This window comes from Salarias fasciatus, chromosome 7, assembly GCF_902148845.1.
Source record: "Salarias fasciatus chromosome 7, fSalaFa1.1, whole genome shotgun sequence".
In the NCBI taxonomy this organism is placed as follows: Eukaryota; Metazoa; Chordata; class Actinopteri; order Blenniiformes; family Blenniidae; genus Salarias; species Salarias fasciatus.
The window spans coordinates 16,522,951-16,550,643 of NC_043751.1; the positions used below are offsets into that span (position 1 = coordinate 16,522,951).

General features: G+C 43.9%; 4 protein-coding genes across 5 annotated transcripts in view; 1 reads left to right on the forward strand and 3 right to left on the reverse strand.

Annotated features, from left to right (window-relative positions):
• shank3a (SH3 and multiple ankyrin repeat domains 3a) overlaps positions 1–12,429 on the forward strand; it is a 119,693-nt gene extending 107,264 nt beyond the window's left edge. For both annotated transcript variants that reach the window (XM_030096899.1, XM_030096900.1), the window contains 7 exons: positions 809–889; positions 1,070–1,093; positions 1,475–1,602; positions 1,838–1,943; positions 2,284–2,810; positions 2,914–5,033; positions 9,413–12,429. In XM_030096899.1, coding sequence (XP_029952759.1) covers positions 809–889; positions 1,070–1,093; positions 1,475–1,602; positions 1,838–1,943; positions 2,284–2,810; positions 2,914–5,033; positions 9,413–9,983 — 3,557 coding nt within the window. In that variant the 3' untranslated portion in view covers positions 9,984–12,429. The remainder of the gene's footprint in view (positions 1–808; positions 890–1,069; positions 1,094–1,474; positions 1,603–1,837; positions 1,944–2,283; positions 2,811–2,913; positions 5,034–9,412) is intronic.
• A 1,827-nt stretch (positions 12,430–14,256) lies between these two features.
• rabl2 (RAB, member of RAS oncogene family-like 2) lies at positions 14,257–18,354 on the reverse strand. The gene is made up of 9 exons (XM_030096902.1): positions 18,178–18,354; positions 17,821–18,016; positions 17,709–17,738; positions 17,059–17,138; positions 16,887–16,966; positions 15,631–15,742; positions 15,410–15,507; positions 15,211–15,294; positions 14,257–14,941 (listed from the first exon to the last, which is right to left on the reverse strand). The coding sequence occupies exons 2-9, from the start codon at positions 17,925–17,927 to the stop codon at positions 14,861–14,863; spliced, it is 672 nt and encodes a 223-aa protein (XP_029952762.1). The 5' UTR covers positions 17,928–18,016; positions 18,178–18,354; the 3' UTR covers positions 14,257–14,860.
• Positions 18,355–19,645: 1,291 nt separating this feature from the next.
• cimap1b (ciliary microtubule associated protein 1B) lies at positions 19,646–21,542 on the reverse strand. The gene is made up of 7 exons (XM_030096901.1): positions 21,456–21,542; positions 20,822–20,937; positions 20,443–20,646; positions 20,256–20,357; positions 20,047–20,168; positions 19,823–19,963; positions 19,646–19,738 (listed from the first exon to the last, which is right to left on the reverse strand). Exons 2-7 carry the CDS (start codon positions 20,931–20,933, stop codon positions 19,646–19,648), a joined length of 774 nt encoding a protein of 257 aa, XP_029952761.1. The 5' UTR covers positions 20,934–20,937; positions 21,456–21,542.
• Positions 21,543–22,856: 1,314 nt separating this feature from the next.
• Positions 22,857–26,958, reverse strand: LOC115391584 (protein tyrosine phosphatase domain-containing protein 1). The gene is made up of 13 exons (XM_030095855.1): positions 26,910–26,958; positions 26,493–26,684; positions 26,086–26,166; positions 25,710–25,828; positions 25,191–25,328; positions 24,828–25,099; positions 24,443–24,745; positions 24,098–24,349; positions 23,893–24,009; positions 23,426–23,527; positions 23,259–23,339; positions 23,070–23,180; positions 22,857–22,889 (listed from the first exon to the last, which is right to left on the reverse strand). Exons 2-13 carry the CDS (start codon positions 26,681–26,683, stop codon positions 22,857–22,859), a joined length of 1,800 nt encoding a protein of 599 aa, XP_029951715.1. The 5' UTR covers position 26,684; positions 26,910–26,958.
• Positions 26,959–27,693: the final 735 nt, after the last annotated feature.

Here is a 27,693-nt window from a genome sequence, read left to right on the forward strand (position 1 = left end):
TTTTTTTCCTCGCAGACAGAAACCGTGCAGTTTTGGTCTTAAAGCAGACGTTTGGGAGATATGATTTACCGCTTTGAATGGGACGGTAACGGCGCAGTTGCCTTGCGTGTGTAGTAGGATTGGGGAGGCTCCCGCGAGCTTTGGGGTAGAAAGTCTGCAGCTCATCATATTGCTTAGCTGTTGAATTTACTGTCATCTCTTCGTCTGTCAGCCCACATGTCATTATGTCCTCCCTCAAGGAGTTATTTCTCGGCTGGAGAGTGAGCATGTGTGTTGCAGCGGGTGCGCTGGTGCCTCCCTGTCTGATGCACATCAGCTAAAATCCACACAGGCAGCATATTAAAAGTAAGATGGACGAATTTCTGCTTCTCCTTCTCTCTCACGTTTTACTCAGTCTGCCTGTGGCAGACAGCTTTTGTTCTGTGTTAAATGGGAGCGTTCAGAAAGGTAAGCTTGTCGCGGAGAGGACTGACCTGTATTTTTACTGCCAACGGGCTCCTCAGCGGAGAGAAATCGTCACAGCACAAGGACTAAAAAAACTGAAAGTCTAGAGGACAGACCCCGGCCGATTCATCCGCCATCAGAACAACGGAGGACAAAGGCATGAAGAAGCTGGGTTCCAACCGGAGCCTGAATAAGGTCCTGTCTAAGTGCGAGACGTCAAGTTCGTCTGAATTTGACAAGATCCACGCAGTGAAGACGGGATGGGCTGGCCGCCTGGGGGATGCGAGGAGAGCGCTGAGCCGCAAAGCCAAAGGATTTTCAGCCCCCTCAACTTCATCCTCAACACCATGCCTTTTCTCCACAGCTCCCCCGCCACCCAAAAGGGCTCCTAGTACCACCCTGACGCTGCGCTCCAAGTCCATGACCGCCGAGCTGGAGGAACTGGGTGAGTGCCAGGGAACTGGTGTGCGCAGTCAAAACACTCTGCTCTGCCTTTTCTGTCATGTTTCGGATTTCGCTCTGTCATTAAAACTCGGTGTGTTTCCTGACTTTTAGAGTAGTCACTTCTCTTGGCTTGTTCTTGTCATTTTCCCTCCTCTGCTGACGCTATCTTTTCCCCACCAAGCTTCTGCTCGGAGGAGAAGAGGAGGTGAGTCCGGGGCATCAAAGTAGCGCTCCACTAAAAAAGTCAAAATCATCAGATTTATCACGCAATTTAAGCAGATCAGAGCCAAATTATGCATGAAGCACATCCAAACTCTCCTTATGTTTCTGTCTTTTTTTTTTTTCTCTCTCTCTCTCCTTGTCTCTTTTGAATCTTTGCATGCAATCCCCAGTGGTCAACAAGGAAGCACAATAAACTTCTACTTCATCCGTTACCTTCGGGCATGACAGCATAACGTAGTGCATAGCTGTGTCTCCGAGATGTCTTTGCGTTTTTATACCGCGATGCTAAATGTCAATTGATGACACAACATTTCTGTGGTCTGATGTCTCAGTATTTAGTTCAGCCTCATTTCTTTCCAAACAGAGAGACTAGATGAGATGTTGGCATCCCAGGAGTCTATGTTGCGTTCTCAACCCTCGGAGGCAGATTACAGAGCAGCCACAGTCAAACAGCGGCCCACCAGCCGGAGAATAACACCAGCAGAGATCAGTGTGAGTGCACCCACACACGGCACATTGGCAGACAGCATATGCAACTGAGCTGGCATCCACACAAACCGAGAGTGACACCATGCTCGAAAACACCTGGCCGACACAATCTGTGACACAGCACACAAATACCGCTTTGTAATATTCTGTTGTTTTGTATTCTCGATGCCATTTGATCAGCTTTACAGCTCTTTATATTAAATGAGGAATTAATAATTAAAAATGATTGATTTTGCAGTCACTGTTTGAAAGACAAGGGATGACTCTCCACGGAGGCCTGCACCCTGGGATTGAGAGGGGTCACATTCAACTACCAAAGGGCATGTCCAGGACCAAGTCTTTTGGTAAAGCAAACATTTTGCAAGTTCAGATAAGGATAGCAATACACTAATTAACTGTAGAGTGGAGAACATGTCAAGATCTTTCTTATATAGTACACTCATAACTTCTTTTTTTAAGTACACTCACTAAATATTGTTAAATAAGTTGAGAATTTGTTTTATTCAAATTTTGCATTGCTGTTTCTGACGCAACTGATATATTATGAAGTGTGTTAGTAAACAGATCTATTTCAGGACGTCTTTCATGAGCAGCCGTGTGCTTGCTCGACTTAAAAAAAAAAAAAAGGCTCTTTTTCATAACTGCCCAACACCAGACGATCTGTGTTCTTCCTTACATTATCAGGTGCCACGGAGGAGGACCGGCTGTCTGCGCTTGCAGGCGAACATCGATTTCCCCGCAGTTCCTCAATGACAGACAGCCTGCGAGACCATTCACAGCCCCATCCCATCCCTCCACCTCCACAAACGGCACCTCCTCCGCCTCCCTACTATCTGGACACCGGCCCTCCCCCGGCTTTCTGTCCTCCTCCCCCGCCATCTAGGACACAGAGTCAGGGCCACGAGCCAGGAGGACGCTCCAGCTTCAAGCCCTCCTCCTTGGACCTGCCTTATGAGGCTGCGCAGCGGCAAGCCACACACATCGAGAGACAGAAGAAAGCCCGCTCCATGATCATCCTGCAGGACTCCTCCCATCTACCTGTGGAACCTACAGAAATCCCCCGTCCTTCTGCTGCTACTCCACCAGAGCGAATCAAAAGGAAGGGCCGGGTTATTGACAACCCCTATGCTAACGTGGGTCAGTTTAGTATAGGACTGTACACACCCACCAAACCCCAAAGGAAGAAAAGTCCCCTGGTGAAACAGCTACAGGTATATCGCGTGTTTGAACATGATTTCAGTTCATATTTTTTACTTATACTTCATACCTCAACATGATTTTTTTTGTGTGTGTGTGTGTGCGTGTGTACTGCAGGTGGAAGATGCACAAGAAAAAGCTAGTTTGGCCTTAGCTGCTGCCCACTCGAGAGAGAGTTCACCCTCAGGACGACACCCACATTCTCATGGGCACACACACACCAGCCGGGCAGACTACTATCAGCAGCAGCTGTTGGCTGAGCGAGATCGTCTGCGTGCCCAAGGGGAGATGATGTTTCAGGGTAAGGGCCCCTTTGCTGCTGCAATAGCTGGAGCAGTGAAAGACCGTGAGCGACGCCTAGAAGAACGGAGGAAATCCACTGTCTTCCTTTCTGTTGGGACAATGGAGGGGGCATCTACCACCAGCTCAGATGCTCCCTCTCTAATTCAGTCTCACTCAATCGATGAGCGGATGCTGACCAGAGAGCTGGGACAGCTGCCCCCCCCTGCTTTGGCTCTTAGTCCCTCACCTAGTGGGACCACCTTTATCCATCCTCTTACAGGTAAGCCCTTGGACCCCAATTCACCACTGGCTCTTGCGCTGGCCGCAAGGGAAAGGGCGCTGACCTCCCAGAGCCAGTCCCCAACTAGCAGCCCAGAGCCTCGGACTAAGCAAGAGCGAGCAGGCCAGGGTGTAATCTTCATTGACAGTCAGACCAAAGAGTCTCCACATGGGGAAGGGGCACCTACACCCCCCAATTTTTCACCTAAAAGCGCCAAGGCGGTGGGTTTTGGAGTTGGACCCTCCCCAGCCTCAATTTTAATTCCCCAGCCCATCAAATCACAGTGGGCTCCATCACCTGTATCATTCCGGCAAGAGATGGAGGCCCGGATAGAGGAGAGGAAGGAGGAGAAGAGACTGGAGGATAAAAAAAGTATGTTGATAAGCATCATGGACACATCGCAGCAGAAGACAGCAGGGCTAATCATGGTTCATGCAACCAGTAATGGCCAGGCTGTTGGGATGGGGGAAGAACTCCAACAGGCGCCTGCCCCAGCGTCCACTGAGCCTAGCAAGTTACCTAGTCCACGAGCAAAATCCCCAAGTCCAACCGTCTCCCAGCCGCAGGCCCAGCTCCAAGCCCAACCACAGGCCCTGCCAAAGACTCAGGGTCCTGCCAGTCCAGCCCAAGAGAAGAGCCTGGCTCAGGGAAGCTCGGAGGAGGATGTGGACCCCTACACCGTGACCCTGCCTGCCGCCATGTTGTCCTCCAGTGACGAGGAAACGAGGGAGGAGCTACGTAAGATTGGAGTTGTCCCACCACCAGATGAGTTTGCCAATGGGCTGCTGGCACAGGCACAGGGGACGCCGGTTTCCCCGACTAAACCTGCCACCTCTCCCACCACCCCTACGACGCCAACACCCCAAACTCCTTCAACGCCAACAACCCCAACTGTGACCCCCACCCAGCCTCAGCCTCCCCAGCCCCCACCTACACCAAGTGCAGCAGCTGTCTCAGGGAAGCGCTCGGACCCTCTGGAGCCTCCACCAGTGGGCGAGTCTGGCTCTGCGGCTGACTCAGGTGTGGAGGAGGCTGACACGCGCAGCTCCAGTGAGAGAGAGCGAGACCACCATCTCGAGACCACCAGCACCGTCTCCACGGTTTCCAGCATGTCCACGTTGTCCTCAGAAAGCGGCGAGCCTGCCGACACACACACCACGCACACCTCCTATGCCGACGGGCAAACCTTTGTGCTCGACAAGCCGCCAGTGCCTCCTAAGCCCCGACTCAAGTCCCAGATAGGAGGCAGTAAAGGCTCCGTCACCTTCAGGGACCCTCTACTCAAACAGAGCTCCGACAGCGAGCTGCTATCACAGCAACAGGCTGCTGCTCTTGCTGCCGCTGCCGCTGGAGGAGCTGGGCTCCTCTCAGGTGGTTCTGCCTCAGTGACTGGTCTAGCCCCCACCAAACCACGATACCTCTTCCAGCGGAGGTCCAAGCTGTGGGGGGACCCGGTGGAGCCCCGTGGGCCGGGGATAGGGCTCGGTATTGGGAGTTTGGGTAACCTTGGTGGGCTGGGACTGGGGCTGGGTGCAGATGAGGCAGCAAAACCATCTGTTATGGGAGAACTCAGTTCACGATTGCAGCAGCTAAATAAAGATACTAGGTCTTTGGGAGAAGAACCACTGGGAGCATCACTTGACCCAGGGAGGAAGTCACCAGTGGCAGGAGCCAGGTAAGAACACGTAAGATTAAAACATATAAATCAGTTCAGTTGTGGCGTCGATGAGAAAATGGATTGAGCCGGCATTATCATTAAACTGTATTTCTCTGTGGCAGCACTTTGATTACCTATTATGACAATATTTACTGTAAATATTCTCTTTCATATAAATATGTTTATTTCTGCCAGTCCACTGTGATTGTAAGTGCTAATTAGATCTGAGGTCACAAATATTGTTTTCGTCTGTGCCTTTGGCAGTATTAGAGCAACAACATAGATAATAGCTGTCGTACTTAATTCCAGGCTCCTATGTTTCAGTACCCTTAATAAAAAAAGATAAATGAGGTTTAGATGATGTTTTTCTCACCACAACTGTGGAGTTATTCGAAGCATCTGAAGCACTGTGCTGTTTTCTGTTTTCTGTGGCGTTCCCTTTATTTACACCTTATCCAAAAGTAAAATGAAATCCTTTATATTTCTGCAGATGTGAGGACACCGAAGAGGGTAAACCTTAAGGTTATAGACCCTAGGGTAAAGCAAAGTTTTTTTTACAATTGTTTTTTCCCCATAACAAGCCTATTAACTGAGCCTAATGAAGAAATACAAGCCCTTTTTACCTTTTCATGTATTTTCTGTGTTATTTGTTACCTTGTTTGCATCACCCGATTCCTTAGCTGCTACTGAAAAACAATCTGAATAAAAGAGGCTGATTTAAAACCACTATTGGATCTTTTTTTTTTTTTTTCCACCGAGAAAAAATCTATACATTTATATATTTATTTATTTGCTTGTTTATTGGTTTCAGAGATAGAGTGGGATTACAGTTGATAGCTGTGGTCTTGGATCTGAACTTCTAGTTTCCATAGTTACGGCTGTACTCGATGGTCTCCAGTGAAATGATCTTTGTTGTTAACAGTAGACAGTTGTAGCCAACAAGTTAGTGTTATCTAATTTGTGTGTGTGTGTGTGTGTGTGCGTGTGGAATAGTCCGTTGATGCAAACAAGGTAACAAGGCTGGGAGGCATGTACTTTTTGGAAAGCCTTTCCTCATCTCTTACACACTCTCACCTCTAACCTTTGACCCTGCTAGTAGCTTCCCTCCCAGTGTTTCCTTCAGCTTTCCCTCCGTTCAAGTCTCTGTTCAAATAAGACAGGATACATCCTCGTACCCACAGGTCTTTGCTGTCATCACTGTTATGGGTTTGATAAGATAAGAAACCGTCGTTTCCCTCTTATCACCATCCCTCGTCCTGTTGCGATCAGTGATAACTTCAAAGATTTAAGGATGTATTTCTAAGTTGTATTTGAACACAGCTGAGCTACAATATGGTGTGTCATGTTAAAACCATCCTCCTATGATGTTGACTTTAACAGTGTTGTTAATGACAGGTAAAGTGCAAAAGGTCTGAAGACGCTACTCGGATTGCTCATGAAATCAGTGGTGGATGTGTTTCTTCAGATCTCTCGGAGAATAATCTGTTGCTCTCTGGACTTGGTTTTATGGCTCAACAGATGAGACGTCTGATGTTAGGACGATCGCTGTTGTTTTTCATCGTCCAGTGAAGTTTTGCCAAGACAAACAGTTGACAGTGACTCTTATTAAATTAAAAATAATACGATCAATAAGCCATTCATCTGCCTTCAGGAGTTTATGATCAGTCTTTAGATGCAGTTGATGGGATTTTTTTTATAGTCGAGCTCCTCCTCCTCTTTCTTCTTCTCTCATTTTGTCTCTATTTAAATATGAATAACAGGGAAAAAAGACTTTTCTTTCAGCATGCTTCAGTGCTACGAGAAGGAGGATATCATATTAGATTCTTTCATATTTTTCCTGGCATATTGACATCAGCAGGAGGAGCTGACAAACTCCACACATCCAAAACTTGTGTGTGTGTGTGTGTGTGTCCTGTAATAGCGTACTTTACTGTGTTGTTGCTGTTTGTGGACATTGTAAAAGTTTTAATTTATCCTAACTGCTGGATTGTTGTGGATTGAGGCCATCGTTTGCATTTGTGTCAGTCCACTACTTTTGTTACTAATTAAGATTCAGCATCACAATTGCTAAATACGTTGCGTGGGCGCGCATAAATAAATATGAAGCCACGATTGAAGATTGGGCTACAACCAGCTGTCATTGATCTGAACCGTAACAACATCTGTGGATGGAAGAGGCGACTGCACCCCTTACTTCATTTCATGTAACACCCACTTCTGATTAAACTCACCCTCTGCTGAGGTTATGCGATCAAAAAGCTCCCTCATCATCACCGTCCTGACTCTTGATTGCCCTTGGCTGTAACAAAGACGATCATGCACACCATTATCTCTCTCTCTCTCTCTCTCTCTCTCTCTCTCTCTCTCTCTCTCTCTCTCTCTCTCTCTCTCTCTCTCTCTCTCTCTCTCTCTCTCTCTCTGTCTCTGTTGCTGCATTTAGTTTCTCCTCACCCAGCGCAGACATCCCACCACTCCTCTTGTGATGTCCGTCCAACACTTACCCCATCCTCTCTCTGCCCCATTTAAACCCCCTCAAAAGCCACACTGCTGTATTTCGTCTCTCTTGGATCCACCTTATTCACATGAAACTTGTGGTTGTGTTTGGATTTCATTTTTGCTCTTCAGTTTCCCTGTTCTTTGTTGTTCATGTAAACTGCATAAATTTGTTTTGTTGTTCAGTGTTTATGTTAAGGACGGCCATGGTCAGTGACTGTTGCGCTCATTAGAGACTGTAGGTTGAATACACGGCGCAAAAAACGCACGCAGAATTCACACACTTAGAAGCGATTCAGAAGATTCAAGGTCGCCATCAATTCAGCATAATTAAAAAAAAAAAAAAAGCAGCTTAAATAGTCAAGAGACATGTGCCTTCCTTTCCTTTGTTTTCTTTTGGTGTTTTGTTTGTTTCTCCTTGTGCAGTGTTTGATATGTGAACAGTGTGCTCATTGCTCTCTCATGGAGCCCACTGGTCAGACTCTCCCAAGCGCTCCAGCCGACTCCGTTGTCTTTGTCATGCTGGCACTCCGGCGATCCGACCACACGACACGTGCACGCGCACACGTCCGCACACGTCGACGCGCGGCGAGCATGTCAAAGACAGCAGAGCCGGCGAGGCCGCCTGCGGGTCTGGCCGGCGGGCCGCGTCTCATGGAGTGATGCTAACATTATCTCCCATTGCTCTCTCTCTGCTCACCTTGCATGCTCCGCCCTGCTGCTCTGATCTGATTGGTCTAGAACTGACTGTGCGCCCAGGAGGGCAGGACGACTGTGTAAGTGCGCATGGAGCTCATCTCATATCCGTCGGCTTCTTGTAGTCTGATCATTTATCCAGCCTCTGCCGCCGAGCTACTTCTTGCTCCATTACACTCTCCAGCCCCGACTTTTTTCACCTCACTATTCGAAACTCGCGGCAGAACTTCACACGAGGCACTCTCTAACATGCATGGAACAGATTTGTCACCACTCCGGTTTCTTTGTCACATTTAGGTCCCTCCGCTCTTCTCCCTGCTTGCGCCGATATAGTTGAAGCTGTCACGCTAATCCTAATCTCTAATTCATCTTCCTTTCAGGCTGTCAGTCCCTTCATTAGACCAGTGGTATCCTCAGATTTGTCAGTATAGTGTTAATGTGTTAAAAAAAAAAAAAGGTGGAAAAACCAACATTTAAAGGACCTGCAGACTGCGTTCACAGCAGCAGGAATTCCGGGGTAAATGAGTCTAAATAAGGTTTGAAGAACATCAGCAATGTGTGCCTCCCACATGACCTTAAAGACATGATAAATGTTCTCCGTCATCCTTAAACATTGTAATTCTTGGTTTTTGGAAGGCACATTCACGGTCTGTGATTTTTCTTAAATGAGAAAAATTGCAACTGATGTGTGATGTGGAGCTGAAAACAAAGCTTAGAAATCTACTTTTAGATCAGACTTATATGGATGTGTGTGTGTCTGATTTTTTTTGTTTGTGTACGTTTATGTGTTTTGTGTACTTTCAGTGAACAGAATAACTCGATCATTATGGCCGTCTGTTTCTACAGCACTTGCAGTTGTGGGTCACAGTAACAAGGAAAACTATTGCCGGGCTTCCAGGTGGCAGGTTTTGAGTTATTATAGGAGAGAAACTCAGAGCAATAACAGCCGGACTGAGAATAGTGAACAAACCTTTTCACTGACTTGTAAATCATATCAAAAGTTAAGTTCCCATCAGTGAATGAAACTCGCTGCTTTACTTTCAGTGTAATTTGAGACGGGTTTGTATCTTATAAGACTTTTGATTTCAAACCTAAACCTCTATATAACTGACAGCAGGTCATATAAATAACTTTCCTCTTTATTTCACTTTAGTTGCGTCTTTTTGCCAGCATTCCTCAAACCTGTCGTCTGTCTCTGTCTCTACCAGACTTTTCAGCAGCCTAGGCGAGCTCCACACCATTTCCCAGAGAAGTTATGGCACCACATTCACCATCCGCCCCGGCAGCCGCTACCCTGTCACCCGACGCACCCCGAGCCCGGGTTCAGGCTCGCCTGACCGGGGCGACCCTCTCGGACGATTCTCGGGCTTCGGCCTGCCGACCTCACCGACCACGCCCCCGCAGACCATCCTCAAATCCTCCAGCCTCAGCCTTCCCCAGGAGCCCAAGGAGGTGCGCTTCGTGATGCGGAGCGCCAGCGCCCGATCCCGCTCCCGCTCCCCGTCTCCGTCGCCCTCCCACTCCCCCGGGCTGGGGTCACCGCTCCTGACCCTGCGACCCTTCCACCAAAAACCCCTGCACCTCTGGAACAAGTACGACGTGGGCGACTGGCTGGAGAGCATAAATCTGGGGGAGCACAGAGCCGGGTTTCAGGAACACGAGATCGAAGGCTCACACCTGCCAGCTCTCACGAAGGACGACTTCGCCGAGCTGGGGGTGACGCGGGTGGGACACCGCATGAACATCGAGCGAGCGCTAAAGCAGCTGCTGGAGAGCTGACCCCTGCCCTGAGACGGAGCGACAGATGGAGGGAAGACGAAGGCCGAGCCAGAGAGAAACAGAGCTGATGAAAATGTGAGGAACAGTCAGGGCCGCTCCTCTTTTACTCCGGCTGCTTTTTCTTTTCAGTGAACTTTCCGTTCTCGTTCTGCATCGACACCCTGCACTTCGCACTGCACTGAAGAGGAGGAGTCAGTCCATCCGACTGCCCCTTGCTCAGCCCCTCAGCGTCCGCCCTCCTCCTTTTGCCTGCAGCCCGTCAGATCAGACCCTCAAAATAAAAATCTGGTCTGTCTCTGCTGAGTAGAATCGCATGAGCTCCAGTTAAATATTTGATTTGTCAAAGGTTCCGTTGTTTCCTTAGTAACAACCACACTTTATCTCTCACTCTTCCCTCCTCTCCTTTCTACCTCTATACCCGCCCTCCATCTGTTCGGCCCCTGAAAGCTCTTTACAGCGCGAGTGAAGGAGGAGTTGGACTAGTGGTTCCAAACAGAAAGCTCAGTTGCCTTTCAAAAATATTTATACAGAGATCAACAAAGATGAACGCGGCGCTATACGGACGTAGCGCTGACACAGCTCTGAAAGGTGCGTCTTCTGTATACCTGCTGTTGTTTTTAAACTGAACACTTCAGAGCCCAGAGGAGGAGCTCCACAAAGTAAACCACAGGAGAAAACCCCTCTGCCTTGGTACCCAGACTGTGCTATCTATTATATTTGGAGAATGTTTAACCAACACTCGTGGCTTTTTTCATAATCAATTTTTTTTTTGGTTTTCCAAAGGGAATATTATATATAGGTATTATATTATGTAATATATATGTATCTAATATAGCTTTCAGAAGAAAAAACAATGTCCCAAGAGGAAATGTAATAAATTAATCTGCGCCTCTTTTTGGTTTTTAGTATAGAAGGCAGAGAAATCTTTAAATCTATTCCACCAATAGTTTACTCATTTCTACCAATTATATAAAATATATATATATATATATATATATATATAAAATTGAAAGAAAAAACTCTATATATAGATACAGAAATGAAATTTTGTCATTGGTCTACAACTTTCCTTAAGGTCACCCTTTCTTGAACCGTAGCATGACGTGTTGCATCATGTTTTTGGATGAAGAGTTTGTCGTTTTATTTTTATTTTCTTATGGTCTTCCTTCATACTAAAGGGCATCCCGCAATGTGAGGCTGAGACCTCAGCTGACACCCATCCCCACCGCTTTTCGGCTACAGATTGTCCTCCGTTGGCGATTCCCGACGCAGACCTGTCCACAGTGAGGGGCCACGGAAAGAGCCGGCTCATGAGGGGCTCCTTAGCTTTTTGCCTGTTTATCACTCAGGGATGGAAGTTTGTGGCACCAGCATGACGAGGTTCTCGGCTTTTTAAACGAGATCTATTGAAATTCTTTTATCCAAACGCCAACGCATCTTGAAAAATGGAAGAAGAAGCTTTGAAAATTCCCATCCCTTTGATCCCAATGACCCTTGAAGAAAACACCGGGGTATTTTTAAGCCCCCGTAGTGAGAAAAGTATCTTTAAAAACAGAAATCTACATTATTTTCTTTGTCAGGTTCCTCTACATGGAACGTGAACAAATGAAGCTGAATCGATAACATGTCTTACTGGGCGCATAACCAATGAAGACTTGCCATGCCCTGCCGGAACGCCATCGCAGAACATGAGCCTGTAGCTCCTCGGGCTGTGGGGATGGGAAAGCCTCGGTGAGGTCTTAAAGAAAATTCAGTATTTTACAACCTGGCCGTGTCTTACACTGTCGCTGCTTCTCTCTGTAGTTACCGTTGTCCAGATGAGTAATCTGACAGTTTCCACGGTGGCAGCCAGAACTCTGGAAGTCAGACCCAGGTTGTAAGAGGGTCGAAAGACTCATCTGAAAACGATGAAACTGAATTTTTTTTTTTTCTTCAACAATACAAATCTACAATTGTACTCATGAGTAGCTTCTGCTGGCAGTGAGAAACAGTGAGTTTTATTCGCGCAACAAACTAAAGCATTTTTTTCTTTTTTTTTTTTTGTCCTACCGTTAAAAACCTCTGCACATCAGCATTTAGGACGCCAAGGAGATCGAACTTGGCGGGAAATTTTTGTGCACTTTTTTTCTTCTTTTTTTCAAATTAGTAAAAGGCGGGAGGTGAATTCTACTGTAGTATTGGGGTTGTAAGAATAGCACTCACTGCCTCACTGTTTCTTTTACTTTGAACTCCAGTGTTATTGTGTCCTCAGACTCATTTGGACCTTTTGATTTTTATTCTTTTGAGATATTTGTTGATGATTTGTTACCCTCGGACACTGTGGGTAGATTTTGTAGCGTGTGGAACATGGTACTTTAACTTTTCACTCATTTGAATTTTAGAGTGACAGAAGGAAAAAAAAAAAAGGAAAAATATCCTGTCCATTCTAAACATACTTACACTTGTAAAAAAAATAAACAAATATTTGCTTTTTTTATCACAAGCAATGTATATATGATAGATTTCATATAAATTTTTGAAAAACAAAAGTATATAGATCTATATATGAATGTTTGGCATATATGCATAGTTAACCACCTGTGGAAAAGGTGAGCAGATTTTATTCTTTCTATGAACTCTTGAACTTTTGAACTCTGAACTATGAACTAGGGGATGATTTGCACAAAACAAGGTGACAAGGTGCTAACATAAAAGCCACCCATCGTCCAAGCGCATGCGTGCATCTGGATTCCCTGATTCTCTCTGTGTGGCCGTTCCTCCCCACCGTGTGTGCGTGTGTGACAGCGTGCAAAAGCCGTTTGTGTGTGTGGGTGTGTGTGTGAGCAAAACGCTTGTTTTCATTTTTGGTTGTGTATTCGTTTGGGAGTGAGACAGTGAGAGTCAGTGCACGTGTCAGCGAGAGTGTGTGGTCAACCGTTAGGGGTTTACATCTTCGGAGTCCACTATAGCCTTACTGTAAAACCATCAGAGATTCCCGGCACTGGCTGTGTCACACAAACACACACACACACACAGAAATCTACACACACACACACACACACATACACTCATAGAATAATGCACACGTACATTCATCAATCTGCATCCTTGGAGAAGTGGACCGCTCTTGTCCAGAGGGCGAGAAGCAGACAGAGGCGACAGATTACCACAAGATAAGGATGAAAATCATCACGTCACACATGTACGATTCACCTTGTAACTGTGTAGGTGCAGCTTACGCAGCGTCACTGTTTTGTACTCCCATTCCCAGATGGCATTTTTGCGCTCCTAACCCTCCACTCTGTCTGGCAGCACTCCTTTTTCCTTTTTCAGACCTTCAGTTTCTGAGTTTTTTTGGCTATGCGGTATGAGGTGATCCCGTGAGGAACAAACAAACACAAAGGAAAAATGTGCCAAAAAGGAACTTTAACTGTATATTTGTCTTTGCTTTAGGACTATCTTAGTTACAGCGGTCTACTGCTGTTAGGTAATATGATAATGTGGTGCCATCTCCTGGAAATCTTGAGAATAACACACATTTGTTAGATCCTCCTGGTTTTTTCCTGCAGGTGGGACAACAGTCATTATTATTTTGTGAAACAAAAAGCAGAATATATATATATATATATATATATATATATATATATATATATATATATATATATATATATATATATGTTCTGTTTATATCAACTTGCATCAACATTTCAATTAAAAATGACAGTAACACACTTGCTTGATGCTTGTGATGGAGGCTCCTGTTCCCACACAAACACATGAAACAATGAGAGGTGCACACGTTAGCCAGTCTGAGCTCAGACACAGACGGGCCCGGGTCAAAGAATAAACGCTGTCGTGAATACCTGGTCGGATTGTTGTGTAACTTTACTACGTATACAGATGCAAAACGAGCAATGTGTCACAGACGTGCACATCATTAGGTCAAATAAGTTCAACGGAGAGTTATCTTTGTCTTATTTTATAATCAACAAAGCACAATCTACATAGCATAGGGGGAGCAGTGTGACCTTTTTAAGAAAATAAAAACCCACCGGGTTTCCGGCAAGCGCCGGGACCGGTGATCTTATCATCAAAAAGGTTTTTTCTTTCATTGTTGGTTTTCTCCTTGTTTGCACTGTGAAGTTTAGAACGGTGGACGTATCGCTGCAATGCCTCAGCCTTGTCTCACGGCTCCACTTTCCCGTCTCTGCATCCAACATCCGGGCATCCCATCTGTCGATTCCCTCCCTCCCCCCCTCGTCTCAAAGCTTCGGGTTCCTCTGACATTTTTGATACAGCAAAGTTGCAGTTAAACATCCAAGTTACCCACGAGCTACCTAGTATTCCTCATGCGAACAGAGCGAGGGCGATAGTAAAAGGCTGAGGCAAGACCTGAGTTGTTGCCCGGGATACCTCCACCACAGAGATATATGTTTGTTATATTATGTAATAAATTTATAATTAAAACAAAGTGTGTGTCATCCTCTTTCTTTGATGTTTTATTAATTACGGACATTAATTACAAATGTTCCAGATATTTATTAATGAATACCCCACACTGCAGTCAAATATAAATAGAAATACATTCACTTGTACATTTCTGTCTTATTTAGTTTTCTGCTGCTTCACGACAACATGAATTATTTGTATGGATGCATTTCAAAACCTTTAGAATAGCATTGAAAAGTAAAATAGATGCTTCTACATCCGCAGCATGATTGAAACTAAATGACTCTGCCATCCTGCAGCAGCAGTTACAACCAAATAATCTCACGATCAGGCGGCCGGCGTCACACAGAGACGCTGTGCCTGTTGGTGGCGTCACAGCAGATCAAAGATCACTTCCACCAAAACACAGGGATAAACTTTCCATCAGATGATTTTTTTTTAAACATTTTTCATCCCAATTCTGGACTCTCTGCCTTCAATCCGTCTTCATCTGCTTCCAAATCTTCTTGTTTCTTCTCCAGATCAAAGTTCTGTGAGGGGATTATAACAACAACAAAAAGAAGATAAGTGCCATGATCACATTTCAAAAGGCCAAGATAAGTTCATAAACACTGCAAATCAAATCAAGTACGTTCTTGACAAGTGTCTGAAAATTGTCTCTTGACTATAGAATAAAAGAGGGATTACAAACCAATTTGAGGGTTTCTTAGAGCGTGCAATGAAACACTTTGTAGTAAATATGAGGTTCTTTCAAACATGAGCACATCAGCGGTCTCATTATGTTTCGTCACTCATTTACCTCTAATTCCTGCATCACTTCATCCATGAAGTCACTGGGGTTTTGCTTGTAGTCTACGGCTCTCTTGATTGTTTCTCTAAACATCTGATAACACAGTTACAAACAATCAGCACACATCAAGGACTGCACTGCTTTTATATAATTGTAAGGATACTATTTTTGACATGGAATAATGTTTGGGAAAGCAACACCTTCAGACCTTAACTACATTGGTCCCGTCCGCAGCGGAGACAAAGTAAAAAGGGAGCCCTTGCTTCTTTGCGAAGTTAAAGCTTCGCTGTGTCACCTTCAGGTCCGCTGCAAATGTGCAAAACAATCATCAAGTCAGCTGCCTGAAAACTGAAGACAAAGATATCGCTACAAATCCATCAAATCCGTTAGTGTAACTCTTTATAAATAAAATGTTTTCTTGATACTCACCGTCGATTTTGTTGGCAACCACGCAGCAGGGTATCTCTGGTCTGTACTCTCTCAGCTCCTTATACCAGTTAGCTAAATTCTTATACGTGATCTTCCTCTGTACGTCAAAAACCTGAGTGACGAAAGACAGATCACATTTTATTGAGGACAGTGTCTCAATGTCAGGAGGTACAATTAAAAAACTTACATACTAAACTTTTCCACATTTCCCCACATTACAACCACAAATGTATTTTATTGGAGTTTTTTTGTGATGGATCGACGTAACGTGCTGCATGATTTTGGAGAGAAAGGAAAATGACACATGGTTATCAGATGTAAAAGTACTCATACCCCCTGAGTTAATACTGTTTATCCACCTTTAGCTGCAATCGCAGGTTTATGGGGTACGGATCTACCAGCTTTGCTCATCTAGACACTGAAATTTTTGTCCACTCTTCGTTGGAAAAAGCTCAACATCAGTCAGATAAGATGGAGAGTGTCTGTGAACAGCAATTTTCAAGTCATGCCAGATATTTTCAGTTGAACTCAGGTCTTGACTTCGACTTGACTATGCTTGTAATCTTTTCCATCGTAGCTCTGGCTTCATGTCCGGGATAAATGTCCTGCTGGAAGCTGAACCTCAGCCCCAGTGTCAAGTCTTCTGCAGACGCTTGACAGGTTTTCCTCAAAAGACTGCCCTGTTTTCAGCACAGTCCTCACAGCATGATGCTGCCATAACGTTTCACAGTGGGGATGGTGTGTTCAGGGTGATGTGTGCGGTGCCAGTTTTTCCCCACACAAAGCGCATTGCAATTAATTCAAAATGTTCAATTTTGGTCACATCTGACCAGAGCAACTTCCTTTACATCAGCTGTGTCCCCAATATGGCTGTTTTTTTCAGGACAGATTTTTACTCTCACTATCTACATGTTACCTCAAATGATTACATGACATGATGAGGTCTTTAGCTTTTATAGCTATTTACATCCAAGTTAAATTATTACTATTTTTTAAGTTCCCACTAGCAAAATCAGGACTATGCGCTCCTATATTCAGTGGATTTATTGAGAAAAATGTACTGAACATACTAAAAGCAGAATACCAGATAGGAATGTCTTCATGATGGTAAGTTTTTAACTTACTGTAGTAATAAGTCACATAATGTTAAGTTTCTGTATCAACCTGACAAGTCACAAGAGTAACTTCTGTGAGAAACGCTCGCCCATGTTTTAATGAGATATGAGAAGCAGCGAGTTGAAAGAGAAATGTCTTACCATGATACATGCATGTGCCTTGTGGTAGTATGAGGGGTGCATGTTCTGAAATCTCTCCTGGCCCGCTGTATCCCAGAAATCTGTGGGTCAAAAATGAAAAGTAAACATGTCAAGTCAGATTGTTTCATATGTGAAGTTTGCAGATCATTTTCAGTAAATTCAGAATACACACCGATTGATACAGTCATACTTCCTACAGTTGCCGTGTGCTTATACAGGGTCAACGCATAGGTTGATAACTGTTGAGGGCGGCTGCAGCAAGACTTAAGGCTCTTAACCTTGATCTCAGCAGGACAAATGATTTGGAACTCATTTCCCAGATGATTGTCTTTGTGTCATTTTAATTCTCAGAGAGAAAGTGCCTCAAAATCAAAGTTTAACACAGTTATTGGATTCGTGGTTCTGGACAGGATCTGAATCGTAGGTATGGAACAATGTGAAGACACAGGAAGGAGTTGTTTTCCACCTCTATAATTGCATGATTCATTCAACAAAATACCATTTTCTTCCCTTTTCAAAGAAATATTATGACTCAAACATTCTAAATGTCATTAATAAACAATTCATGTTGATGCTTCACATTCAATCATAAACTGTTATGAATTTACAAACCACATATCCTGTATTTCAGGATGTAGTTTACCATTTAATCTAATCTGGAACTGATAAAAATTCTATTTTGATCCACATTTTCCAAATCCATTTTTGGCATCCTATCTATGAAATGCTCCAATTCTGATTGAATAGGTGCGCTGCAGTATTGATATTGAAAGCATCTATGACAGGAAAGCATTGTAACTGCGTGAAGCTGCAGAAGGATACAATTCGTCCATGAGGAACCTCTCCATCAACCTGTGGGAGGAGGAGAAACACGGTGAGATCTCAACAAATATTGTAAGGTTAATATAAAGCGTTGAAAAAAAACTGCACTCACTTAGATTTGCCCACTGCACTGTCTCCGAGACAGATGATCTTCACTTGTTGGTCCCCATCATATTTTTTCTGGTCCAGTTCAGGGATGCTGCCTGCATCACCAGCCATGTTCCACTTTTATCTCCCTTCTTCGGATTTATTTCACTTCAGGTGGATCGGGTTCACCTCCCTGGCTCACATTGATCGACCACTGACAGCTGTCGAGTTAACTTGTCATCAGTTAGCTGATATTAACATGGAGCATTTCAAATTTTAATTACTTATTTCACCAGTCGCACGATGTTTATGTTGACAAAGTTGATTCTGCATGAAACTGACGACAGCTCACAGACGGCCATTGGTAACATGTTGGACTCACCCTGGAGGAGAGGAGCGGCTTCCGGACGCTTCCACGCCGCGGCTTTGAGCGGATAGTCCGACAAATCCAACTCTTTAACTCCCGTAAATATCACTGGAAGTCTTGTGTACAGAAATATCATGAAATATCATCGACGAAGACGGTGAGCGCGAGGACTCCGAAGAGGATTTTCGTTCCTACGCAACGGGGACGCTCGCAGGACCTCGTTCTGCTGCCCTTACATGTGCCTGTCTGATATACTAACATTTAGTTGAGAAAAAAAATCTAATATGTGTTTATGAATTCGTTATTTGCCGAGGTAATTTGTTCTTAACGTATAAGACAACGATTTCTTTTACTATTTTCCTAAAGCTGCATCTCGGTCAAGGATGTCAAATACACGGTCCGCGGGCATGCCAGATAGTCCAATTCAGACCGGCAAAATGAAATGTACCAGCTGTGAGATATTACGACATTAAACAGCAACAACAATAATTTTTTACCATGTGTAGGTAGGACCTCGTGGACTGGTCCTGTCCCTTCTCCTCAGTGGAAGTGAGAAGAAAGCGGTGTGGAAAGGCTGGGGTGACAGTTTTTGAAGATGCCAGCAGCCCTGCATTGACATTGTAGCTCCACCAACAGAGGCTACAGGCTACTGATGATCTTGGATGGAGATTTAACTGTTTCACGCTTCTGTGATGTCCCTGAGCCAGGAAATGAGGTTGCTGTGTGATGTTTATGTGGAAGGTGAGGTCTCCTGTCAGGTGTAGTACTCCCAGGGACTTGGTTGGGCATCTCCATAATGGCACCACCAATGGTTGGTGGCAGATTGTCCCTCCAGAAGGACACCACCATTCTTGTGTGCACTGTCACATGTGGATGAAGAACTTGCTGGATGTGAAATGTAACAGTATCATCTTGGATGCGAAGGCTGAAGAGCAGAGGCCTTGAGATACAGCCAATGAGGAGAGGCTCCTGTTCTCACCATGAAGATTCTTGAGGTGAGATTAATCACTTTGACTCTCTATGACAGGAATTTTCGTGTCCAGCTGCAGCTACCAGAGTCCTCTTGCTGGCTCAGTCTGATCACCAGTTTCCTCAGAGTAGTTTTGTTAAATGCCACAGAAAAACACATCCTTCTATGTGCACAATTTACTAAGAATGTGCACCGCCTGTTTAAAAGCAAGTTTATCCCATTTAGTTTTCCTTCTCAGTTGTGGCATCCTTATTAGAATGAGTTTATTGGGATTCCTAAAGTTTAAAATGATGAACTGATACATTCGTACAGCTGCCTGTCCACTGTAGATTTTTTTTTTTTGTCATCACCACAGGATGTTTTTTGTTCTTTGACAAAAACAAACATTTTTTTTTAAAGTTTGTCACTCATTGTTGGATATCAAGCATGCACAAACCTTAAATAATTACAGATTAAAGACCAGAATTTTTTTTTCTTTTTTTTCCTCAAGACTGATTTATGGGTTTGTAGTTTTCATGAATCATCTTTCATGATGAGTGGTGTGGTGTATTGTGAATGACGGAGGCCGAAGGAAAAACTTGGAGCTTTTGCTTTTGTGACGGTCACCTGGAAAGAAACACATTTAATGAATGAACAAAATCCAAATGTAAAGATCTTCACATCAAAAAGGCCATCATGCAGGTTTGTTACCTGCTCAGGGTAGTGTGCTCCAGGTCCTGGTTTCTTTATGTTTTCTTCAGGAGCAAAGTGACGACCAGCCATGCTGAACTGAGGAGGTTTCTGTTTGTAACTGCTGGGGTCCACAACTTTATAGGTAGCAGGTCCTGGAGTCTAAATGAGGAAGTAAAGTATACTTTAAATGAACATAGATTTACAGCTTTTTCCAAAGCATTTCATTGAATATTTATATGCACCTTCTTTAGGTCTTCATAGAAGCTTCCAGATTTGCTGCGGTGACCGAGTGAAGAGGCTGGGGCTGAGGTGGTAGTAACTGTTTTTGGCCCCAGAACAGGTGGGAGAGAATACGCAGCTGGACCTGGAGAATGAGCGGCAGGTGAGGTTGACATATTTGGTCCTTTTAATTTACAGCATACAATATGCTCATCCCAAACAAATGTTACACCTGGTGTCAGGCTTGTACTACGTTCTTTACTCCTCCCTGACAGAGAGTAAGCAGGGGCGGCGGGAAAGACTGACTTTTCTGCCTGCTCTGGGGCATAGTGGCCTAAAACAGAAGAAATAGTCTGTATCAACAGTGTTAAAATGAGTGTGTGAAATCTTATTTTTGATATTCCAAGGACTTTACTCACCTGGTCCAGGGCCCTTGAATATTAATGGGTCCCGCAAACGACCGCAGAGTGAAAACGCTGGCGTGCCATCCCGGCCGGTTCTGGTGACGTTGGAGGGGATTGAGTGTGCCGGTCCGGGAGAGTGCTGACCTTTGAACTCACAGTGGCGTGTCCCCATGCTGAATGCAGGTGCTTTGTGTTTCGTAGGGTCATGTTGAGATCCACCTGTATCATGGGCAGATTGTTATGATAATATAAACAATGATAAGAGAAGAAGAAGACACAGGTTGATTGAGGCTATGGGGTTTATACAGGTACTGAGGAGCTTTTTCAAGTGGCCCATTTCTCTTGTTCTAAATTGAGAAGTAATAATGGTAATCGCCTTTCATTTTGGCAATACCTGTAAGTCCAGGCAGTCCATACTTTGGCCCAGGGCTGCCATACAGGGCAGCTATAGGTCCCCTTGGCTTATGGGGCCTCCAGGTCCCAACCCAAGGATCAGCACTGGGCATTACCTTTAGAGAAAGAGAGAGATTATTTTGTCATCACAAACAATTTTAAACCATACTTTTAGTTGGTAATACTGATAACAAACTAAACTTTATGCTCACAACAGTTAAAAACCTACTTCTTGAAAGAGACTGTTAATGCTAGCTCAGTTTATAAGCTGTTTTGTCAAAACTTAACATTGGTTGAGAACATAATCAAAGTGGTTACACAAAACCACACTGGGTCACAAAAAGGAAATCTAAAAAAATATCAGTTACTGAAGACAGCACTGTTAAAAACCAGCGGTTAGACTTCAACAGATGTCCCGGGTTAACCAGTACTATCAGACAGCAGGCTGAGAGAGAGAGACTTAAAATATCCTGTGCTACAGTGGACGCCTGTTGTGTTTATGGCTGGAGAAAAACACTTCTATCACAAAAATCTATCCTACACCATGAGAAAGCTGTCAAAAATACACCTTCTATTGAATATAGACAATCTTAATGCGTGTTTTTCTCTAGTAGAAGGACTGAGAAATGATTTTACCGTCTTGTGGGTCCTGCTGTGAGAGTCAGGCTGTACTCTTGAATGCAGCATGTGCAGTGAACCCAAACACAGATTGTTTGGTGCTGGTCACCTTCACTATGACAACGTTGCCATGGAGACGCCTCCTCTGACAGGCATGCTCATTTTGTGCTGGGTATGAATTTCTGCGTGAACTGTGCAGGAATTCCCGGAACATGAATACATAAAATACATTATGCAGATGGCGTAAATGATTTATTAGGCATGAAAGCCATTGAGGTTCAATGTGGACACACTCTGAGGATTTAACTGGCCGTGACTAACATATCGGAGTTTCCGTACCATTCAAAGCAAACCTCTCACAGCATTTATTGTGTGTTCAATTTATTAGGTTTAGTCATTGTTTCAGCACCAAAATGACTTCATTTTAACCCTCCAGGCTGAAAACACTTGAAAATACACCATGACAGGAGGTCAAGTGTGAATCATTAGGCTGACGCTGAATGAATGCTTCTTGTTGCAGGTGGCAGTGTGAGAGAGTTGGTGTTAAATCCAACAGAGTACAAAGGAAACAATCTGCAACCATATGAAGAGGAGACTTCAAAACTTTTTTTTTTTTTAAATAAACACTGCTTTTTCTTATAATCAAACACAATTTTAGCAATGTACCTGTAACTGAATTTCACAACACATTTTTCGTTCCATCTGTGTCTAAAAGTGGGGGCAATGGCAGAAACAATGAAACTGAAACAACACAGCAAACTTCATACCTGGAAAACATAACCTCTTTCACCAGACGATTCTCAATATTTTTATTGTATCTCTCTGTTTCTTTGTGAGCAGGAAAACACAACTGACAAGCAACGTTGTTGAGTTTGCATCGCACAACCAAACGTATCAAAGAGAAGCAAAGACGCATAAAAATATACAACTTAATATAAATAATTATAACACAAGATAAAAAGTTATTTGTCCCACAGCTTGGGCAAAACTGGGGAACTGATATACAGTTTGGATTTCTTCCACATAAACTGAAATATAAGCTTATAACATACAAAAAAGTGTCTCACAATGTTTGGAAACCTTACAAGCGTAAGTGTTTGTCTTTCTGTTTTGTTTTGTTTTGTTTTTTTAATACGCAGACAATTATTTGTCACAATGAATAAATTATTTGAAAATTTTTGGTTAGTGTATGTGTTCAGAAATCTTACACAACAGCTGACATTTTAACAATATTTATTTTTTTAAAAATGCACTTGTAGCAAGATACAGCACGAAGACTGTTTATAGAGGAAAAAAAAGCCCAAAAGCAGCAACAACAACAAAGAATCTAGGTATTACAAAATTAAGAAGTGAGATGACAAACAGGACAAATGAGGAAGGAAATAACGACAGTGAAAGGACGCTGTGCTCAGGATGCATCACTGCTGCAGGTTCTTGTTACATGTCTGCAGCTGTGGAAGGTTTCTCTCATACAGCCCTTTAACACTTTCATTAGAGATGTGAGCCTTTCCACGTCCTCCTGAGGGCGCTGTTGCATGAAAATACAAAGCACAAAAGCACAAATTGGTAAATGTCCTTCATATTTGAAGGGGTACAGGCATTTTGTTTGTTGCATCAGCACACTGTCTCACCCTTGTAAGTGCCCTCATCAGCCGGTGCAGCACTGCGTCCTCTCTGTGAGGACACAGGCTGGTCACTGTGCTCACGCAGCTCAGCAGACAATAGATGGTGTGTCTCTGCGCCTGCAGCAACATTTTATATCTTTGGTTATGAGTTTTGTAGTGCAGAATAAAGGGAAGAAAATTTTGCATTGTTTTCACCTTTTTGAGCACAGTGAGGGGTCTTCTGTTACCCGTTCCAACACTCAACTTTTCTACATCCTCAGCGCTCAGAACAGGATCCTGCATGAGGATGGAGAGAACAGAGCGGAAGATATATTTACTGCAAAATGGAACTTTTAAAAAATAAAATCCTGGTGCTTTCTGACCCTTAACTTCTCCAGCCAGGTCCATAAGAGGCAGCAGAGGACATGAGGGTCTAACTCGGTGACCAGCAGAGCCCAGCCACACTCGCTGCTGTTCAGCTCCTCCTGGGAAGAAGAGAAGCAGGATTATTGAGCGGCGTTAGAAACCTAGTTTATAACAATGCATTACTGTTGTTCTTCATTTGTTTGGATTACAAATGTGATGCTTAGTGTCAATCAGTCAAATACATACTCTTTTTTTTTTTTTTTTTTTTTTTTAGGATATTTCAATTGTTCCTAAAATACACAGACATGTGCATCCAAATTGTTATTCAGAGTGAGTTAGTGTGTGTGAGTGACAGTCACAGAGAGGAGGCAATCACACACTCAGACCTGTCCAGAGATGGAACAGTTCTCACATTAAGCATGTACAAAAAAAAAAAACACTCTCAATTTGTTCAAAACCGAAAATTGATCAATCCAGTTTTTACCTGCAGTAAAGCAGACCTCTGCAGAACGGTTTCTCCTGGAGGACCTGGCTCTGCCATCGCTTTAGCAACAGGACGGGCCATGGAGGTTGGGCTTGGATGATGCGGATTTCTGTATAACTGTACAACAGAGGTGAAAGTGTTGTCAACCATTCAAATCAAAGAATCCTGTGTCTTTAAAACAGTTTGACCTGAAGGAGCAGTTTACCTCCATGTTGGAGCTATACTTGAGAAGACTCTTCTTAGCTGCACATTTTGATCTCTTAGCACAGCCGCTCCTTGCCGTTGTGTTCGATGTTGTGACGTTGAGTGCGCAAGATTCCTTTTTTTTAGTTTGGTGGTCTGACAAACGCGGGGCATGGACTGGACTGACTGGCAGATCTGCTTGTATCAGGTCCTGCACACACCATTGCTTGTCACTTCTGAGTGCAGTGGTACCGTACGAGCTCAGCCTCAGGTCCTTCAGTACAATACAGCAAAGTGAGAACAAGCTTCTATAGTAAGAGAAAATCCAGTAATTCGATCACTCTGGATGCGTACTCTGAGGTCTCACCTCATTCACTGTGATCTTGCTGAGGTCAGAGTCGCTGTAGCTGCGTTTGTCCAGCAGCACCTCTCTCTTCCTCTCGAGGAATCCCAGCGGTTCATCCCAGGAGGACACCGACCCCGAGCCCGCCCACGAGCATTTGCGATTTTCCCTCAGCAAGGGCAGGTACTGCTTGGAAACCAGGGTTTCTTTCACAGTGCCGCTTAATGTCCTCAGTGCTGACCGCTTCTCCAGCTCAGCATGGACCTCTGGAGGAGAGGGGAGCCCCAGGGCCAAGCAGGAAAGGTGCACGCATAGCAGGTACACCACCTACGCAAGAGCGGAGCAGAAGGTTCATGTCTCCACAGCGCAGTGTCAGAAGGTTAGCACAGCATCACGGCGGAGTCCTGACCTTCGGCGTGTGTCTGAGCTTGCGGGCCTCCTGGCCGTGCAGCAGCAGCGCCTGCCGGTTCAGGTAGTGCTGCAGGGTGAACGGGACCCCGTGCCTCAGGCTCAGGTCTGGATACTGCACCAGCTGTGTGCCGAGCAGGCGAGCAAAGTCAAACACCTGGCTTATCTGAGCCCGAGTCTGGATCGAGCGAGGACGCTTGATCCGCACGAAGTGGACGGCCTCGCTTGGGCTGATGCGCAAAGTGTAGATCAAGTAACAAGCTATCAGGACGCCTGTTGAACGGAAAGACAAACCTTACATACAGACACTCTGAAGCTGCGGATGCAACAACATTAGAGATACAGTATGTACATTTGATCATACCTGTCCGGCCCAGGCCTGCGTGGCAGTGCACGGCGACTCTTCCTTCCTTCACAGCAAAGGTCAAAACTTTCACGGCATCAATCATACTGACAAGAGTGGAAACTCCAAAATCTGGCATCCCAAAGTTGTAGAAGAAAACTGCAAGAAAATGTGTTTATGAATACACTGATGCTTTTCACCTCTCTGAACTACCCTCACATTCAAACACCGCCACAGACAGTCATTAGACGTGTGTATCCGTCTCCTTTGTGTCCTCTCATTGTGCTGCCCGAACTGAATTAAAATAGATGTTTTAGGTATGAAATGTTAATTCAGCAGTGTTCACTCAGGTTCTTTGTTAGAGATGCAGTACAGTCAGCCATTCATAATCTCACACATAATGACTTGCTGCTTAATTGACACAAATGACCATCGTATGCACACATTTCGCTCGCTGCGGATTTAATAAAGGCAATTCTGTTTTGAAAGTGCCTCTACATTATACATGCTTTTAATTCAGTCAATGCATTAATTTCTCACTGTCGTTGTCCATAAGGATCTGAGGGGAGTATGAGAAACCGCTCTCCGGGTCTAGAGGAGGTCCACAGTGAGCATGTTCCCCCGGGAGCTGCATGTTGATGACAGATTTAATGTTTAACCTGAGAAAAAAAGTGACAAATATGGAGAGAAGTCTTACCAATTTGCTTAAATGCATACATACATACATACATACATACATACATACATACATACATACATACATACATACATACATACATACATATATATAAACTTGCTCACCCATGGCATTATAATATCAAAGAGATAAGTGTTCTCATAGTCATGCATTATTCTGTATATCCCATGATACCATGCATTACTACACACCTCACAGGCACTGCTGATTATTAAATACCTGTGAAATTGATCTATGATGTTGTACTTTTCAATCAGATGGTTGGAGGGCCGCGCCATGGCAATGATGTCATCCGTCACCCTGCGACACAAAGAGGTTCATAATCAGATTGTCAATTCTTTTTTTAATTTATTTTTTTTTTAAACTTCTAATATCCAGGTTTAAATCATATTTCTCCAACAGATTACATCTCAGTCCCGACTGACACAGTGCTGAAAGCACAGCACAATTAGAACATACTGAAGTTATTTCCCAAAGTAACGCATTGCTATTGCCTTGGAAGTATCATTAGTCATAATGAGCAACTTTCACAATTCAGTGCTGATAATCTGTAAAGCGCCTCGTGCTGTTTTTACTGTGACTCACACCACAAAGCTACTATGAGGCCTGAAGCCATGTAGTCCCACCAGGAGGAGAAAAGGCCTCGGATCACTTGTTGGTTTAATTTCCAGCAGACGGGTCCCTCATAGCGGCAGTCTATTCCACCGCAGGCCAGCAGACAGAGGAGCTTGGGGGGAATAGCCTTCACCAGGTTCTCCCTGGCTTGGGAATAGGACGGCCGTGGTACTGGTATGTGCGAGGTTAAAGTTGGCATCATCCTGCAGGGGGAAACCCACCGAGAGATCAGGTTTGGTCAGATGAAATGGAAAATCCTTCATTTTTGACAAAAAATACAGTTTTAAAACTGTATTTGTGCGCTACAATTATGTGCATTCATTGTCTCTTTATGTTTTCTACTGTAAAAAATAGTCAAAAGTTTACAAAGACAAAACCAGCATGAATTGAAGTACAATAGAAATTATACTTTCAAATTTAGGACTTACCCTTTCGATTAAGTTGGTCTGTGAGCCTGTAAATCCCATTTAATGTATCCTCACTCTTCAGGCCTGTTGATACCTAAAGACGAGGCCTGTTTAAAAACACATGTGTTCGTCTATCTGGACTCTCCATGAATACACACACTAACAACACTGAGTGATGACCCAGCTTCACTAAGCCTGATTAGCTGTCATAAATACATTAGAACAGACTCTCGCTCATAGTAGCAAGCCAATTATATAATGCTTATGCCTTCAGATATAAACACTGTGTACGTCCTAATTACCTGCCTCCAGCTGAGGTACGATTTGACTGAGACTGGAAACCTTTGAAATAAATGTCACTGCAAGCGAACAGGCAGCGGGGTTCAAGTTTAATCTGCAGGAACAATATGACGTTCATTTATTCTCATAACACGCTGCTTCATTTGAACAAAAGGACTATGGCTCTCAAAAAATCATTCTAACATTTCAGCTGTGATATTTATGAGGGTTTGTTAAATATATTTTGAAATTCAATGACTTAAAGGCAAAAAAATATGAAGAAAATATAAGCTGTTTATCATACTAAAGTAAAACAAAAAGATGCGTTCTTAGCGAAAATTCCAGAAAATTTTAATATCATGGAAGAGTTTGTTTATTCCCAGAATTCAAGTCACAGAAGCTCATGAAACCCACCAAAACAGTCATTCAAAAAAATGTGTACTTTCACTATTAAACATCTCCCTGTGTTCTGTTGTTTTTGATTTGATTCCACCAAAAATGTAAGTGATCGTCGATGACGATCATT

Bases quoted from the DNA above. Each gene is read 5' to 3' on its own strand.
- rabl2 (XM_030096902.1), bottom strand. From the start codon at position 17,927: ATGGCTGGTGATGCAGGCAGCATCCCTGAACTGGACCAGAAAAAATAT. The intron at 17,139-17,708 runs GTATCCTTCTGC...GTCTTGCTGCAG, and splicing joins AGGTTCCTCATGGACGAATT to CCGCCCTCAACAGTTATCAA. The intron at 15,295-15,409 runs GTCTGAAGGTGT...CTGTGTTATCAG, and splicing joins ACGGGACCAATGTAGTTAAG to ATGTTTAGAGAAACAATCAA.
- LOC115391584 (XM_030095855.1), bottom strand. From the start codon at position 26,683: ATGATGCCAACTTTAACCTCGCACATACCAGTACCACGGCCGTCCTAT. The intron at 25,100-25,190 runs GTATGATCAAAT...TCCGTTCAACAG, and splicing joins CGCAGGCCTGGGCCGGACAG to GCGTCCTGATAGCTTGTTAC. The intron at 24,350-24,442 runs GTGAGACCTCAG...ATTGTACTGAAG, and splicing joins GCAAGATCACAGTGAATGAG to GACCTGAGGCTGAGCTCGTA.
- cimap1b (XM_030096901.1), bottom strand. From the start codon at position 20,933: ATGCCCAGTGCTGATCCTTGGGTTGGGACCTGGAGGCCCCATAAGCCA. The intron at 20,647-20,821 runs GTATTGCCAAAA...CCCATGATACAG, and splicing joins TGGACTGCCTGGACTTACAG to GTGGATCTCAACATGACCCT. The intron at 19,964-20,046 runs GTGCATATAAAT...TTCCTCATTTAG, and splicing joins TCTATGAAGACCTAAAGAAG to ACTCCAGGACCTGCTACCTA.